Source organism: Natrix helvetica, assembly GCF_964273705.1.
Source record: "Natrix helvetica genome assembly, chromosome: Z".
Classification (NCBI taxonomy): Eukaryota; Metazoa; Chordata; class Lepidosauria; order Squamata; family Natricidae; genus Natrix; species Natrix helvetica.
The window spans coordinates 116,151,567-116,169,334 of record NC_138554.1 but is presented as its reverse complement, the minus strand read 5'-3'; the positions used below and the strand labels follow the sequence as shown (position 1 = coordinate 116,169,334).

The 17,768-nt window shown below is 34.2% G+C and overlaps 1 protein-coding gene across 2 annotated transcripts in view; it reads left to right on the top strand.

Annotated features, from left to right (window-relative positions):
- Nucleotides 1-17,768, top strand: part of ABCB1 (ATP binding cassette subfamily B member 1) — a 73,716-nt gene that overhangs the window by 40,631 nt on the left and 15,317 nt on the right. For both annotated transcript variants that reach the window (XM_081969868.1, XM_081969867.1), the window contains 8 exons: nucleotides 511-621; nucleotides 1,267-1,392; nucleotides 2,576-2,779; nucleotides 5,502-5,672; nucleotides 7,149-7,310; nucleotides 8,545-8,724; nucleotides 9,426-9,572; nucleotides 12,310-12,414. In XM_081969868.1, the coding sequence (XP_081825994.1) occupies nucleotides 511-621; nucleotides 1,267-1,392; nucleotides 2,576-2,779; nucleotides 5,502-5,672; nucleotides 7,149-7,310; nucleotides 8,545-8,724; nucleotides 9,426-9,572; nucleotides 12,310-12,414 (1,206 nt within the window). The remainder of the gene's footprint in view (nucleotides 1-510; nucleotides 622-1,266; nucleotides 1,393-2,575; nucleotides 2,780-5,501; nucleotides 5,673-7,148; nucleotides 7,311-8,544; nucleotides 8,725-9,425; nucleotides 9,573-12,309; nucleotides 12,415-17,768) is intronic.

The following is a 17,768-nucleotide window of genomic DNA, read 5'->3' as shown; positions in this document are numbered from 1 at the left end:
AAGAAAATATCTAAATTGGCTGTAAACAAAGATGTAATTTCATACATTACAGTAAATCAAAATATATTTAATAATAGTTTAGACTAGAATCAGAATTGATTGGATTTATAAATATAATCATAGTAAGCTATAACCCATTGATTATAAATCACAATGGGTAGAGATTCAGACATTATGTTAAGTTAAAATCAAACTATGATACTGGGTCTAAGCACTGATTCACCAACAAGACACTGTCTAGATATGCATAATTCTCTGATCTTCCTGACCAGCATGGCCTTTCCTTCCAGTCTGGGTCTTGAAGTTCACAGATCTGGATAGTATACAGGTTGGGCAAGATTGTATGTACTATGCTGTGTTAAACCAATGTGAAAGACAATTATGGCTGCTTATTTTAAAAATTTATTTAAATTTTCATATTATATAACTTGTATGCAATATTTTCTTTTGTTTTCAATCTACAAATGAATGAAACTATTTGGATTTAATTTATTATTTCCTTTTATGTAGGAACCACAAATTGATATTTATTCAGAAAGTGGCTATAAACCTGACAAAATTACAGGAAATCTCAGTTTCCAAAATGTAGATTTTAATTATCCAGCAAGGCCAGATGTTAAGGTATTGTGAGTTAAACCAGGAAGTATTTTTCACTACTAAATTTAAATTATAACTAATCAGTTTCAAATATTAAAGGAAGATCTCAATACTGTATAGCTTTATTTAGAACTGGCAAGAGAATAGAAATTGGTGCAAAAATATATACTAAACCAATTCTACAAAGACTTCATAGCATAAACACCATATTATTGCTTTCAATTAGATTTTCCTACAGGTTCTTTCCAAATGGGCTGGGAGCCACATTTGAATTTTTGGTTACTATTCTATGAGTTACAGTTCCAAGAGACTTTTCGAGACCACCAAAATAGAGAAGTCTTCTGTAAAATGGGTGATATGTTATGTAATTAATGTTTTGCCCTGAATGCTCACTTAATTCCTTGGTTTTGTTTTGTTTTTTTAAATCCTGTACATAAATAAATGCCGATGATTGAAGCAAAAATAAAAGTGGCATAAAAGTAAAGTAAAAAGAATTTATTGAGAGTAATCTTAAATATATTTCATTTCCTTCTAATTCTTCTGTATGAACTTGTGTTAGGACTACATAGTCTAGGAGCATAGATATCTCTCTGCCATTATTTTGTGAAATAAAACACATTTTATTGTGACTTGTGATCCAGCACAATCTATCCTATTTTCCTCATTCAGATATTAAAAGGACTGAATCTGCAGATCAATAGTGGACAAACAATAGCCCTGGTTGGCAGCAGTGGTTGTGGGAAAAGTACAACTGTCCAACTGATACAAAGATTTTATGATCCCTTGAAAGGCATGGTAAGATATTTGAAGCCATCTAGGATACCTGAAACATATTTTATATTAAATATCAGATAGCTTTCCACAGGCAGGAAAGAAATCATTATGCCACAATGAATGCAGTACTTGAAGTCAAGCAGGTGGTAGCAACATTGGAACTTGGAATGATATCAGATACTGTAATCAGAGTCTCTTGATAGTGCTTGAGACTTCTTTTATTCACCAAATCCATCATATCAGTTAGTTCCATGAAGAGAAGGAGAGAGGATGAAAGAGGATATCTATATACCATTTACATGGCTGGAAAAATATTTAAAGGGATTTTTTAACACACAAATGCCTTGTGTGTCTAATTACACTTAACCAATAAAGTATAATTATTCTATTCTATTCTACTCTACTCTACTCTACTTTTCTAAAGGATGTTTTATTTGAAAATCCTAACGTAGTTTAATATGGTAACCATTTTGCACACAATGTAGAAGGAAAATGAAAAAAAAGTACTTTGGAAAACATAGGAAAAACTTTTTCATTACAGAAAAGCCCTTCTAAACATTAACTTCAATCTTTCTTCAATACGATATTTATCCATAGTTCTTGGGAAATTAAGTTACAGAGTTAATTCTAATAAGATATATTGATTGACATAAATTAATGTATCCTAATTTTTATTGCTGATTATCTGACCACTTTAGTTAAACATTAACATTTAAACATTGTTTTATTTTCTAGACAGTTTTAAGAGACATATTTCAAATAAGAATAATAAACATTTCTGTGAATCATACAATAATCAATGTAAATAATACCAGAACAACATTTTTCCTTTGTGAAATATTTAACCACATTCTTGCAAAATAAAGAGCTTAAAAGTAGAATACAATAAAAACTAGCATGTTTCCCCAAAACACTGTATTTTCTTTTGTGCTTGGCCTTATTTTCGGGGAGGTCTTATTATTTCTGAGGGGCAGGAGGCAATGAGCATGGTCACCTCTTGGCTACTGCTGTGCTGTAATATTTTCGGGGAGGGCTAATTTTTTTGGGAGGACTTATTTTAGCGCATGCTCTCAAAAGCCCGATTGGCTTATTATCCAGAGAGGTCTTATTTTGGGGGAAACAGGGTATTCTAATTATTAAAATAACTCATATTATATCACCAAGAATGGGATAAAATAAACTAAACATTTTTGCTTTGTTTTAGATTACCATTGATGGACAGAATATTAAGACCCTGAATTTAAGGTATCTGAGGGAAATTATTGGTGTTGTGAACCAGGAACCTGTACTATTTGCCACAACAATTGCAGAAAACATTAGACATGGCCGTGAAAATGTCACCATGGAAGAGATGGAAAAAGCTGCCAAAGAAGCCAATGCTTATGAGTTCATCATGAATTTACCTGATGTGAGAAAATATATTGATTATTACCTTCGGTTATTCTAACATCTTAAGATATAGTGCTTTGTAGTGCTTTAAATTATAGTGGACATGCAGGAAACATAAAGAAGCATAACATTAGCATTACAGTTCCCAGCAAATATAGTAGTTATAACCTCATGCTGTTTGGAAGACAGGTAGTGGGGAATTACTAGCCTAAGGCCATGTGTATTTTTCATTTATTTCAGCTTTATTTAAGATAATGCACTAATAGCATCAGTAAAACTACATGGAGCCCTTAAAAACCTTTCATAGAAATGGAAATGGTAATCCAACCCAGTTTTTCCAAAGTTTCCTGGTGCCATCAGATGATAATCACAACTGGTATAATTTCCAAGCACAATAGCTGAGCCAACTAGAATTATGGGAACTATAATCAATATATGTGGATATGTTGACCAGATCATGGAAGACTGCTCTGTACTACCTGTGTTTACACACTGCTAATCCAGTTTTCCTTTAGCTATAGTTATGGTACTAAAAAGTCCAAATGTTTTTGCTACATTGGTATTCTATGGACAGCATGTTGCAACCCAACATCAGAAAAGAATCAGTACCAATTATCGGACTAGAACTGGGGAGGCCCAGATTCAAGTCTACTCTCAACCTTGGAAATTTATTAGTTTCAGCCAATTACACCCTCTTAGTTTACTTTATTTCACAGGATTATTGGGTGGGGGAGGTAATTGGAGGAGGTGGATATGCATATATCATTTAAAACTCCTGTAGGAAAAAAGGGATATAAATAAAATAAATATGCTATTACAATTCAGTTGCAGAAGAAGAATGGCTACTTTTTTAAAAAAACTCATGTTTGGCATTGTGGTGCTAGGTAGGCATACAATATATTATTATATGATATGCTTCTGGGAAGTGCTCTATTCCCACTCTAATAGACCCCAAAATATTTTTAAAATGAACAAAACTATTTCAGCTATGCCCTTTCTGATGACATCATAAAAATCAATGGATATCCCTCTTCAGCAGCTCTTCAGAAGGTCAGGAACCTAGGTTTTGCTTCTCATCCCCTTCAAAAGGTACCCATTAATGCACTAGGCCATTGTTTTTCAAACTTAGCAACTTTAAGATGTGTGGGCCAACTCTCAAAATTCCCCAGTCAGTGTTGCTGGTTGGGGAGTTATAAAAGTTGGTCTTCACCTCTCAAAGTTCCAATTTTGAAAAACTTTGCACTAAGTCATTCATGATGTATTAACAACTTTTGCATTAAAATGTCCCAAATAGACATACACAATTAAAATAAAAAGCATTATTGAACTCTCCTGACATTTTAAGATTACCACTGATCATTGCAGAGGTTTTGAAAGCTCTGTATTATTAACCATGTTTTTATACCATAGGGCAGCACATTCAGCCAAAAGCAAAGAAACCAATTTATGTGGCTTAATGTGATGGGTTTTGCTATTATGATTTGTAAGTTATGGTTTATAGATTAGTGTTCTGAATTAAGCTCTTTAGGTTTATTTAGCACATTAAGGTTCAACCAAATAATGATTTATAAATCAATTGATAATATCAACCATGAGGTTACTTGCATTATGGAGATGGGAAAACATTCTCTAATATATCAATATTTTGTTCAGGTTTTCTTTCTTGCTATTGAATATAGAAGGGGTGGCGAACACGCGGCTCGCGAGCCGCATGCGGCTCGCGGCCAAAATAAATGAGGCTCTTTGCCTCTTACCATTATTTAGTATACTGTGGCTCGGATCGCGCGCTAAACCCGGAAGCTGGTGGAGGGCAGGCAAGCGTCGTCGCGTCGACCGTACTTCCGGGTTTAGCTCAACAGCGCCCTCTGCTGCGCCCAAAAAAATAATGCTTCAAAGTCTAGCACAGTTGCTGCAGGATTCCGGTGAGGTTCTAATGATTGCTCAAATTAATAATAATGGTTGCATATTGAAGCTCTGGGTTCAGGAGCAGCAGAGTTTTAAATAGGAGAAAACATTTAATTGAATTTCCATGGTTAGTATATTTCCCAAAATTCTACGAGTGTTTTTCTCACAGCCTGTAATTGTAATAGATATCAAAGATAATCCAAACTCATATATATATATATATATTATAATACATATATTAGGTTAAAGGAAGATAATATTAGGACCAGGCTTTACCCATGTATAGGTTGTACTCGATTTACAATCACAATCTCGTCACTGAGCAAAGCAGTCATTAAGCGAGATATGTGACTGCTTTGTTTAATGACTGCAAGTGTGGCATTCCTGGTTGTGGTCATCAAGTAATCTTGTAGGTTGTTAGGTGGACAGAGATTCCACTTATTTATGGATTTAAAAGTTATACAGCAGCTCTAATGGGTTTATAAAAATTTATAACAAAAAACACCTGACTGAGCATGTTATATTATGTGTTTAATATATTATTGTTAAAATTATATGCTTTTGTGTGAGTGTTTGTCTGTTTTGGCAGGTCACTGCGTGGTGTGGCTCTCTGACTCTCACAGTTTAAAATTTTGGCTCTTTTTGTCGAACTTGTTCGCCACCCCTGGAATATAGGGTGTGTTTGCAAAAGAAACACACTTATTCTTCTTATTCATTGATTTGCTGCTTATTTTCAATTGACATATTGTAACACCTATATTGATGCTACCCTTGATGCCAACTTCACTACTGATTCTAAGTTATGAAGTTAAATGTATTTTGTTGTTGCTCTGCAGAAGTTTGAAACTGTGGTTGGTGAAAGAGGAGCACAGCTAAGTGGAGGACAGAAGCAACGGATAGCGATTGCCCGGGCTCTTGTGCGCAACCCAAAAATTTTGTTACTGGATGAGGCTACGTCTGCTTTGGATACAGAGAGTGAAGCTATCGTACAGGCAGCTTTGGATAAGGTCCTTAAAACTGAAATTGAACCTAATATATTAAAGGAAGGGGTAGTGGGGGAAAGCTGGTAAAAAGAAAAATCTGACTATTAACAGTGAGTTGCAGCGCTTCATTTGCCCAATGAGATCTTCCCTCCAGTCTAGTCTAGTCTAGTCTAGTCTAGTCTAGTCTAGTCTCCTATTCCTCTTTGAAACCTTCTGCTAAGAGTCATCAATATTCAGCAGGAATTAAAGTTGGGCTGCAGAGAGGAGATAATGTGAAGATCAGGTGCCCAGGACTCTTAATTATCATTATAATTTGATTTCACTGATACCTTCTTTAAATACAGTTCTTAAAAGAACAATTCATTACTTGTTTGGAAGTTACATCAATAGTATTTATTGGATTTGAAGAAGTATGCATCCAAATCAATGTGTAATTCTGCCTGAACACAATGGAAGTATTAAACATACAGATTTGGACAGCATCATATTGGGAGAAAATAATTCCAACAATTGTAGCTTAGAATTTCCAAAATGTATGGTTAATATGTCTTTCCCCCCCAAAAGCTGAAGAGTAAAAAGGTTTAACATGCTCTCTAGAGGTGGAAGACTTAAAACAGCTTAAAGTCATTGTTTAATAGGATATTGGCAACAAATTTTAGGCACAGATTAACACAAGATCTCCTTTGAGTCAAGTTCAACTTGTGGTGACTTCATGGACACATTCATGCAGGTTTTTTAAAAAAATAAAAAATAGAATTGATTTGGCATTTTTTCCTAGATTAATCTACAGCTCAGATATGTAGTCTCCCATCCAAGTACTAATGAAATCTACCTCTGATTAGCTTCCCAAAATCATACGTTAAGTGAGCTATTATACCTTCACAGGATAATATAATGACAAAGATTTTGGCAAAGAAGTAATGAAAACCTAATACAAGGATGTCAAATTGACAGCGTCATGGCGGCATCACGTGACGTATTGGGGCTTTTTCCCCCTTCACTAAACTGGGCGGAGACGGGGCCAGCATGTGACACATTTGGCCCACAAGCCACGAGTTTCACACCCTTGGCTTAATACCATGATGAAGATAGCTAACTATAAATTCTTTGCAATAGTGGTGAATTTATATCAAATATAAATACAAAATAAATTCTTTTTTGCCATTTTTTTCATTACTGTCAATTCTAAAATATAACTAAGGAAACTTTCAGAAAAAAATAGATTCCAAAGAGATAGATTGCCTGCTTGATTACAGTCTAGGAGATTTGGATTTAGTTTGATGGCCTAATATCCGTCTCTCTGAATCATCTTGGACAAATCATTCTCTTTTCTGCTTAGTAAACATATTTATTCATGAAGTGCCAATATAGACATTGCTTTAACAATTTGCAAAAGATTAAAATAACAGCAAAAGGCATGAAGGCTTCAGTCTAATTATATTAAATATGAAAATAAAGCAAATAAACATAGTTTTAATTGAATCTGGATATGTCTTTTAGGCAAGAGAAGGCCGCACAACTGTTATAGTAGCTCATCGTTTGTCTACAGTCCGAAATGCAGATCTTATAGTTGCTTTTGAAGATGGGGTCATTAGCGAGCAAGGAACCCATAATGAGCTTATGAAAAAGAAAGGAGTTTATTTCAAACTTGTCAATATGCAGGTAGGCATCAATTTGTTCATTTTTTTTTCTTTTCCTTTCTTTGCTTTGAAGATTTAACCTCTCTGGAATACACACTATCAATATTTCCTGTCTAAATCTTTTTGCTTGCCATGTTCCCATAATTTTGTATTCATTTGTATTCAACTCAAGGATGAGATTCTTTTATGCTTTAGGTTGGGAGACAGTTGAAATATGGGTAAAATCTGATACTTTGCTACCTGTTATATTAAAAACAAAGCCAACTGACAAACGACGTAGGATCAGAATGTTATTTATTGATATTTCACTCTGATGGAGGCCCTCCATTTTCTATCAGTGTCTGGTTAGTGTCATCTCCCTCCATTTTGCCATAGCCTCCTTAAAAAGCTGGATATAGCAATACTGTGCCAAGAGTGTGTAGATTATGCAGTTTATTAGACTCAGCCACTCTCTATAGACCTTCGTCTAAAATTGGACAAGTAAAACAGCAGAACAATGCAATGGTGGAAAAGAATGACAGTGAAATAACATAAAACATTGAAATGATGGAACCAATCCTTCTCATGGCCTCTCAAACAGAGGATGGAGGAAATCAAAAGTGGGTCAGAGCTAATACAACTAAGTCTCAATAATGAGGCAGGAAATTTTGTGACCATTTATTTTTGTTCTGGATGAATGGTTACCTTTTTAACTCAGTGATAGTGAAAGTTTCAAATACTGTTTATCAGAAGCAAATAGAAAAAGATCCTGAGTGCCTTTTCTAGGGCCCAAGTTGTTTGTTTTTCCTGAGTGAGAGGGCCCTCTTTGAAACAATAGAGGGCTAAATCCACCCGCCATTTTCATTTACAACAACAACAACAACAAAAAAGGTTCCACATAGGATTTCAAACAGCACTTGATCAATCAGGAAAATATTAGGTGCTGCTAGTTTCCTCCTGTGATGACCAGTTCTATTTTAAAGCCAGGGTCATTCTGTGGTCTGAAGAATGTCTCCCCAGACATGCAGGATATATTATTCACAGATGAAAGAATAAAATGAGACAAAACTTATTACAAGTAAATGTGGGAGGGAGAGAGAAAGAGAAAGAAAGAGGATAATTATTGTTACAGTATTATCATCAATTACTGAATTTCTGAGAATAAAGCAAATAAAAATTTATCACAAGTATCATTAATACATTTTAACTGGATTCTATAGTCCAGGCATTATTTGGAGATATAAAATCTTTTTTGTTACTTTATCCTGTTTGTCCAGGCAGTTTCCACTGAAGTTGAATCAGAAGAGTCAGCAGAAGAAGAATCCCATCTGAAAAATAGCCCAGAAGAGATAAGCAAAGATGCTTTTTCAAACAAGCTGAGGAGACGTTCTACTCGCAGAAGTATTAAAAAACCAGAAATGGAGGAAAAAGACCTTGAGGTCCAGACAGTTCAGCCTGTAAGTCTTTTGGGTTTAGAATTTTGCATTTCAGGGACAAGTCGTTAATTGTATTTTATTTCTAGAGCTGAGATCTGCAACATATTGTTCTAAAGAACATTCCTATTTATTGTTCCAGTCAGTCAACAGAACCTGTTGTTGAGGTACTCTATCTGGTTTTCACATCCAGCCATTGGTCTTTGAGGTACTCTATCCAGCCATTGGGAAGCCATCTGGCCATTCCAAATAAGCATGTATAGTCTTCATCGGGGTTGTTCACAGCTTTTTTTTTTACAAGTTTTGATGCAATTTTTGTAGACATTGTGCATGGTGTTGCTGCTTTGACTGTCCCAGATTTTGAAAGAGGACAGGGTCTCACTCTGCTAGAAGCTCTTGGCTTGTCCTAGCCAAGCATTGAGTTTTGCTTTCATTTTTACCCAAAAATATGCATGTCAGTGATGCATGCCACACAAAATGACCCAAAGAATAGAATGAGACCCGCAGGCAGCAAGTCTGTCTTCAAGAGATGCTGGTGGAACTTGCAAAGGCTGTTGGGCACATGCAAACTTTTGAAATGTGAGAGATGGGAATCAACATTATGATATTAATTTTAAAAATTGTATCTGTGTGTCTGACAGCACACATGCACTTGAATACATATGTATGCATGGAATCTAGTGAATAATATGATAGATTATGTTTTTTCTCTTTCCATATTCTAGGATGAAAATATTCCCAAAGTTTCATTTTTTAAGATTATGAAGTTAAATATATCCGAATGGCCTTACTTTTTAGTAGGAACATTTTCTGCTCTGGTCAATGGAGCACTGCAGCCTGCATTTTCAATAATATTCTCAGAAATCATAGGTGTGAGTATTTATATATATATATATATATATATATAATAAATTTTATACTATTCTCATGTCATCATATGAGAGGTTCTGCTTTCAACATTCATTCCTATCCCATGATTTAAACCAGTATTGAATCTTCAAAAAGGTATCTTTAAAAATATGGGATAATCCTTAATAGAAATTGTCTGAAATTGAATGAATAGTTTTATAAAATGCACATAGCCTACTCTAACATAAAGCTTATGTCTCAGTGGCTTACTCATGAAATCTGCCTCAAGTGGAGCTTCATTCTTGTCAATTGGGGGAATAGATCTATAAAATGTTCATGGCATCAAGCTACATAGGTAGTTTGCCATTGCCTTTCTTCAAGATTTTTCCCTGTAAAACCTGCTGACTAAACCTTGCTTAATCCTTTTTGTGATTTGGATTGGCAAACAGTTGCCAATGGCAGACCTTTGCTCTAAACTATTACCTAATATCTATGTGTCTACAAAGCCATCTATAGAGAAAGATTTTCATTGTTTCTTGAGGGGAGCTTCTAATTATAACAGACATAGGTCCAGGTCTGTGATCCAAAAATTTTTTAAATGGCCACAGGATTACTAAAAAACAGTATGTGGTTTATATTTCTATTTGCAACCTTCCATGCCAACTTTCCACAAACAAAGTCAATGGGGAAGAGCAAGCAGAAGGTTGCAAGTTTCTCCTGTCCCTACTGCTTTTTCTCCCGAGGACCCCCACTTTCTCATATCCTTCAGCACCTGCCTGCATCCTTTAGTGTGTACCTACAACCAGCACTTCACCACCTGCCCATGGCTCCCACCAACCTGCCCATACTTCATAGTGCTTACCCTTAACCACTGCCAACTTACCTGTGGCTCTTGCTGACAAACTTATCTTTCATACTGCCTGCCTACAACCCTACCTCACATTTACCAAGGCCTATCTGTGGTACCTCTACTCCCTGCAGCACATGTGTCTCAGCATTCCATAGTGCCAGCCTCTGACAACCTCCACTACTTGGGGTATGCACACATCTACCAATGCTCCTTGCCTGGGATTCCAGTCCACTTAACAATCTATGTGGTTTTACATGTAGTTACAACAACAGCCAGGATGGATGAGATTGCCATTGCTAAGTGATTTGATATCATGACATCATGTACTATAGCGACATTACTTAAGGATAGAAACTCCAGCCCCATTGTAACCTGAGGCCTATCTGTACATGAATGATGAAAGATTTAATCATTTTGTGTTGAACATGTTATGATTAAGCTAAAGAGTTTCCCTATAGGCATAGCTGGGTGACCATATTAGAAAACATTGATATGCCCTCCTTCAAGGTTTTTTTTCTTTGTTGTCTTTCTTATATAAAGATGTATAGGCATCAGTACTGCCTCAAGTGCTGAGCCATTTTGTTCCTCAGTTACAAGTCTAGCAGGGACTACTGGACTATTCTATACATCTTTACATACCAAAGACAACAGTTGAAAGATGAACCTGACTAGGACTCCTGGAACTGCTGTTACTAAGCAATATGATCACATTTGATTTAACAATTGGGTCCCTTAACAATAGAGTTTTCAGTCCCAATTACATAATATTGGTAAGACCGGACTACCAAACACACACATATATACACATGCAGATAGTAATGTTTTTATAAGACACATAAATACACATGCAGATATAATTCTTTTATAAGACATATAAATACACATGAAAATATAATTATTTTATAAGATAATTTTGTGTACAGTAGCATGTGAAATTTGTTGGGTACTGATACATATTAATTCTTCTGTGGGATTATACTATGGATACAAAATTGTACTCTCTTTATGTAACTATTATTAGATTGTTAGCTATAATTTTGGGAGATGTGCCTTTTATTTTAAATCATTTTTATTTTTAAAAAAATTCCCTTTTATATATAACCCATATATTCTAGATCATATTTTTATTTTCTATGGCAGTGATGATCTTCTCTAATGCTGGTCAAAGACCTTAATAAAGGTTTGTGAGGTGCAGGAATATTTTATAAGCCATTATGGAGCAGATATAGTTGTGGAACTCTCCTGTAATAAAAATAAAAACACACCAAAAAATGAAGCCACCCGTTGGCCAATTTTTTCTTTTAATGGAAAATTTGTAATATACTCATTGATAGTTTACAGAACTTTTCTCTTTCATGGTTAAAACTGACTCCTTTGAGCAAAGGATTAGTGCTTTTTTAAAAACTAAGAACTGGCCAATGCCCATGTTTTTAGGCAGCCCACATATTGATTGCCCGGTGCCTTTCAAAGCACCAGGTAGGCTTTAGGTAGGTAAGTAAAAGACAGGCATCTCATTCTTTCCTGAAGTACTTGCCAAAATGCCTCTGGAGAATAATGCCAATTATTGCCAGGGAATGTGCCAGCCATATGAGAAAGTGACTAAGAAGAATTGGGTACATTTCAATCACTGAGCCAATATTTTCAGTGAAGTGTTATGGATTATTATTTTGGGAGAAGAAAGAAAGCTTTAGTTTAAAACTAAAATAGATATAATATTAGTTTAAACTGCCTTGAGACTGACTAGAATTGAGAATTGAACATGTCATGCGGACTTATCCTTTAAAAAGTACTAAAAGAGGTTTTTATTTTCTGATGTACAGAACATGAAAAGTTACATTATCTAAGCAATATGTAATACTACATTGGAAGCGAATGAAATTAAACTAAGGCTGAAATTATTGTTTCCATAGATTTTTGCAATACAAGATCCCAAAATTTTGCGTGAAAAGAGCAATTTCTACTCACTGTTGTTCTTAGTACTTGGCATTGTTTCCTTCATCACCTTTTTTCTTCAGGTATGTTTCATTGTTTTATTCTTATCATTTTAAATGGATTCTGAAAATATCCAGCAAGAAGAAAACTCAAGGAATTTCTACCAATTTAGAGACAGATCCAGACATTTGTGATCTTCAGATATATTCTAGAGCTATTATTAAATCAGGAAAAACAATAGTCTTTCCTATGAGATTTTTTCGGTACATCTACTTGGTCTGAATCTTGAATAAGTTTCCTTATATTATGGGGAACTGTTTTGATGCTTGAGTGGCTATTTGGAAAATTAGTGCTTTAATTATGGAAAGGAAAACATTGTGTCTGAATCTTAATGTAGTGATTTTAAATTCTTCTTCGTGATAATTTAACAATAATTGAACCATGTAGCACACTATAATTAGTCTAATTAAATGTGGATTCTACTAATGCTGTCTAATCATATTTAATTTAGGAAGCAAATTTAAGATGGAAAGGAAAGGGGAAAGAGCTAAATATAAAGTCTGTTGGAAGTCTGTGAAACAATTGTTTACATCGGTAGCTACAGAATGTATTCGGAAAAGGAATGATTGTGGCCACAGTGGTGCTATTGAAGCTTCATCTATTTTTTTTTTCTCATAATTTTTATTGTTTTTTTTCTTTTCACCATATATTACAATCGTTATATCAACAGTTTGTACATTGTTACATCGTCTTATCTATACATGTTTTTCTCTCTTTACCATATATTACAGTCATTATGTCATCTTATCTATCCATTTTTATGATATTTTGCATATTTACATACTTTTATATACAGTTCTATGTTTATTTGTGTATATTCTTTTCGGCTTAATTATTTTTCTTATTTTCCAACCATTCATACCAATTATTCCAAATTTCGTAGTATTCCGATTCTTCTTTGTCCTTTGATTTTAGAGTTAATTTGTCCATCTCTGCACAATCCAAGGTTTTTTTATCACTAATTTGTCCGGCGGTGTATTATTTTGCTTCCAGCATTGGGCAAAAGCTATTCTAGCTGTGGTTAGTATATGTGTTATAGATATTTGATTTTTTTTTGTGTAATTCCCTTTGATTATTCCCAGTAAGAAGATTTCAGGTTTATATTTTATTTGTTCCCCCGTGATTTCTTGCACCCACTTTCAATTTTTTCCCCAGTATTTTTGTGAATCCGGGCAGGTCCACCATATATGATAGAAAGTCCCTTGTTCTTTTTTACATTTCCAATAAGTCGGATTCAGGGTTGGATACATTTTTGCCAATCTTGTTGGTGGTAGGTGCCAACGATAAAACATTTTATATATATTTTCTTTCAATGTTGCTGATCTCGTTAATTTATAATTTATATTCCAAATTCTTTCCCAATCCGCTAGATCTATATTATAACCAAAATTTTTGGCCCATGCTATCATACAACCTTTAACTATTTCTTCTTCTAAGTTTATTTCTAGCAAATATTTATACATTTTTGATATAAATTTGTTTTCTGGGCCTGTAAGGATTTTATCTATTTGTTGCAGTTCTGTATGTATTCCATATTCTTTTACTTCTTTTTTGTATCTTGATTGTAATTGAAGATATGGCCACCAATCTATATTTATATTATTCTCTTTTAGTTCTTGATTTGTTTTCAGATTCCCCTGGTTATCTAAAATTTCACTGTACCTAACCATTTTTATAGATCTAGCGTATTGGGATGTGTCATAGCTTCCATGGTGGAGAGCCATATCAGTATTTTCATGTAGTGTTTTGCTTTAATTTTGTTCCAGACCTGTATTAATGCTTCTCTGATATAATGTGTATGGAAGTATTTTTCTTTCTTTTTACTCTCTTCCCATAAGAAAAAGTGCCATCCTGTTTGCAGGTCATGGCCTTCTATTGCTAATATTCTTCTGTTTTTTAAATTTATCCAGTCTTTGATCCAAATTAGTGCTGCTGCATTATAATAGAATTCTCAGTCAGGTAGCCCCATACCGCCTCTGCTTCTATCGTCCTGTAATGCTTTCAGTTTTATCCTAGCTTTTTTCCCTTGCCAGATAAATTTTAGTATGATTTTATTCAGTTCGGTAAAGAATTTTTTTGCTAATTTTATGGAGATAGTTTGAAATAGATATAGGACTCTTAGTGATATATTCATTTTTATAGTTGCTATTTTCCCTAATAAAGATAGTTGTAGTTTCCCCCATAGTTCTAAATCTTTTTTTATTTGTTGCACTAATTTTGTGTAATTATTTTCTTTTATGGTTGAGCACTTTGCAGTTAGCCATATTCCAAGATATTTGACTTTCTTTACTACCTGGAGTCCTATTGTTTTTTCTAATTCTTTATTCTGTTCTTCCTTCAGATTTTTGGTTATTATTTTGGTTTTTTCTCTATTGATTTTTAATCCTGCCACATCTCCATATTTTCCTAGTTCTTGCATTAACCTGTTCCCTGTTTCTAATGGATCTTCTATAATAAATACCAAGTCATCTGCAAAGGCCTGTATTTTGTATTCTTCTTTTTTAATTTGGTTCCTCTTATTTCCTTGTTTTGTCTAATTCATATCAGAAGGCTTTCTAGCGTCAGAATAAAAAGCAGAGGTGATAGTGGGCAGCCCTGTCTCACTCCTTTCGTTATTTCAAAGAACTCTGTATTTTCCCCATTTAATAGTACGTTTGCCTTTTGGGTGGAGTATATTGTTTCTATTAATCTTTCAAATTTGTTTCCTAGATTCATATTCTTAATTTGTTGTTTCATATATTGCCAGTTTAGATTATCGAATGCCTTCTGTGCATCCAGGAATACAAGTGCCACTTGTTTCTCTGGATGCACCTCATAATACTCCAAGATATTAGCTATTATTCTGATATTATTTCTAATTTGTCTTGTTGGGAGAAACCCATTTTGATCTGGATGTATGTAATCATTTAGTAGTCTTTTTAGTCTCTCGCTATTATTGTTACAAATATTTTATAGTCAGCATTCAGCAACGAGATTGGCCTGTAGTTTTGAATTTGGTTTTGATCTGTATCTTCTTTAGATATTAACGTGATGTATGCTTACCTCCATGAATTCGGTATTTTTGCTTTCATCAATGTCTCATTATACATCTCCAGCATCAGGGGTTCTATTGATTCATTCAGGTCGTCTATTATTTTGTACCATTCTGCAGGGAATCCATCTGGGCCTGGTGTTTTATTATTTTTCTGTTTTTGAATTGCCTGTTTCAGTTCAATTTTTGTTATTTGTTTTGTTAACATTTCTTTCATCTCTTCCGGTATTACTGGGGTTTCTTCTCCGTTTAAATATTCTTGTATTTGTTTGTCATCTATTTGTTCCCCCTTATATAGCTTCTCGAAATATTTGTGTATGATCTTTTTCTTTCCTTCCATTGTGTGTTGTAATTCACCCGTTTCCTCTTGGAGTTGATATATTAATCTTTTTTCTCTTTCTTTTCTCAGTCTATAAGATAGCCACCTCCCTGGTTTATTTGCTTGCTCAAAAAATATATCCTTTCTAATTTTGTCACTTTGTGGTTTGTTTTGCAGTTCTCTTTCTAGGTTCTCAATTTCCTTCTCTAATACCTTCTGTTGTGCCCATTTTTCTTTATTTCTTTTTGCTGAATAAGCTATAATGATTCCCCGTGTATAGGCTTTCATAGTATCCGATAAATTTTGTATTGATGTCTGTTATTTTGTATTTTCTTTAAGAAATAGTTCCAACTCATTCTTACATTTTTGGATAAATTCTTTTTCTTTTAATATTTGCAGATTTAATGTCCATCTTCGTCTAATTTTTCCCCCCTTTCCATATTATTTTAATGGAATTATGGTCTGCCCAAATGTTTGGTAGTATTTCAATTTTATGTACTTCTGCCCCAATTTCCCCATTCATCCATGCCATGTCGATCCATGACCAAGATTGGTGTGGGTTGGAGTAAAAGTTAATATTTTTTTTTGGGTTCCATTTTTCTCCAGATGTCTATCAGATTTAACTCTTCCATCATCTCCAAACACGTTGTTGGTAATACTTTTTTTTTTTGTTTTTAGTTTTTTTGTCACTTACATAGTCTTTTTTGCTATCTACTATGGCATTATAGTCTCCTATTATATAAATGTTTTTCCCTCCGATTTCTCTAATTTTTTCATATAATTGTTTATAGAATTTTTTCTGGTCTTCGTTTGGGGCATAAATTGCTACCAGCAGTATTGGTTTTTGGTTTATCCATATCTCTAGTATTAATATTCTTCCCCTTGGATCTGCATAAATTAAGCTTGTCTTTATCCTCTCTTTAACATATATTGCTAATCCTTTTCTTTTTTCTTCTGCCGATGCTGTATATAATTTTCCCAATTTCGGACGTTCTAAGTATTTTATATCTTGTTGTTTGATATGTGTTTCCTGTAGACATATTATGTCTGCTTTTTGTTTTATTAATTTTGTCCAGATATGTTTTCTTTTTGTTGGTGAATTTAAACCATTGATATTTACAGATAGTAGTTGGATTTCTTCTTCCATTCTCCTAATTCTCTACTTGTCTTTATCTTTATTGCCTCTCGTTTCTTTTTGACTTCTTGTTTTTGGTCTTACTTCCTCCTCTTTCTGTTGTTCTTCCTCTTCCCTGCTGTGTCCTCCCTGTCTTCCTTCCATTAGCTTTTGTTGTCTTTCCTCCTTTCTTCTATATTCTATCTCCTCTTCAGTATTTTGTTTCTCTTCCGGATACATTAATTGCTCGTATAATTCCTGTGCTTTTTCAAGGTTGTCAATTTTGATTCTCTTCTCCTGCCATGTTACTAGCATCCCTTCTGGTATTAACCATCTAAATAGTATCTCCCGCTTAATGAATTGCGTCGCCAAGAATTGGTAATCTCTTCTCTTCTCTGTTCTCTGGAATTTGTTTTAGTATTAGTATCTCCTTCCCCTTGTACATCATCGGTTCGTCTCTTGTTATTTTATATAATATGTCTCTTACTTTTTTCCTTGCGAACCTGATGTGCACTTCTCTGGGTAGTCGATGTTTTCTAGCATAGTTGGTGGTAACTCTATAAGTGTCGTCCAATTCATTTATGATCTCTTACTTATCTCTATTTAGAGATTCTGCAATTAAGCCGGACATTATCATGGTTAGGTCCTCATCTTTTGCCTCTGTCACATTCTGAAAGCGGAGGTAGAAAGCTGCACGGTCCAGCTCCATATGAATAAGCGATTCCTCTAGATTTTTATTTGATGCTTTCATTTGTTGTTCAACCTGATTTATTTTCATTTCTGTCTGTTCTGTTCTTTTTTCTACTTCTTTTATTGATTGTTCATTTTTTCCCAGAGATTGTTGTATGGTTTCCATTTTATCATCTAATTTCTGTATGTCATTCTTGACTTTGCTTTTCATTTCACACATCTC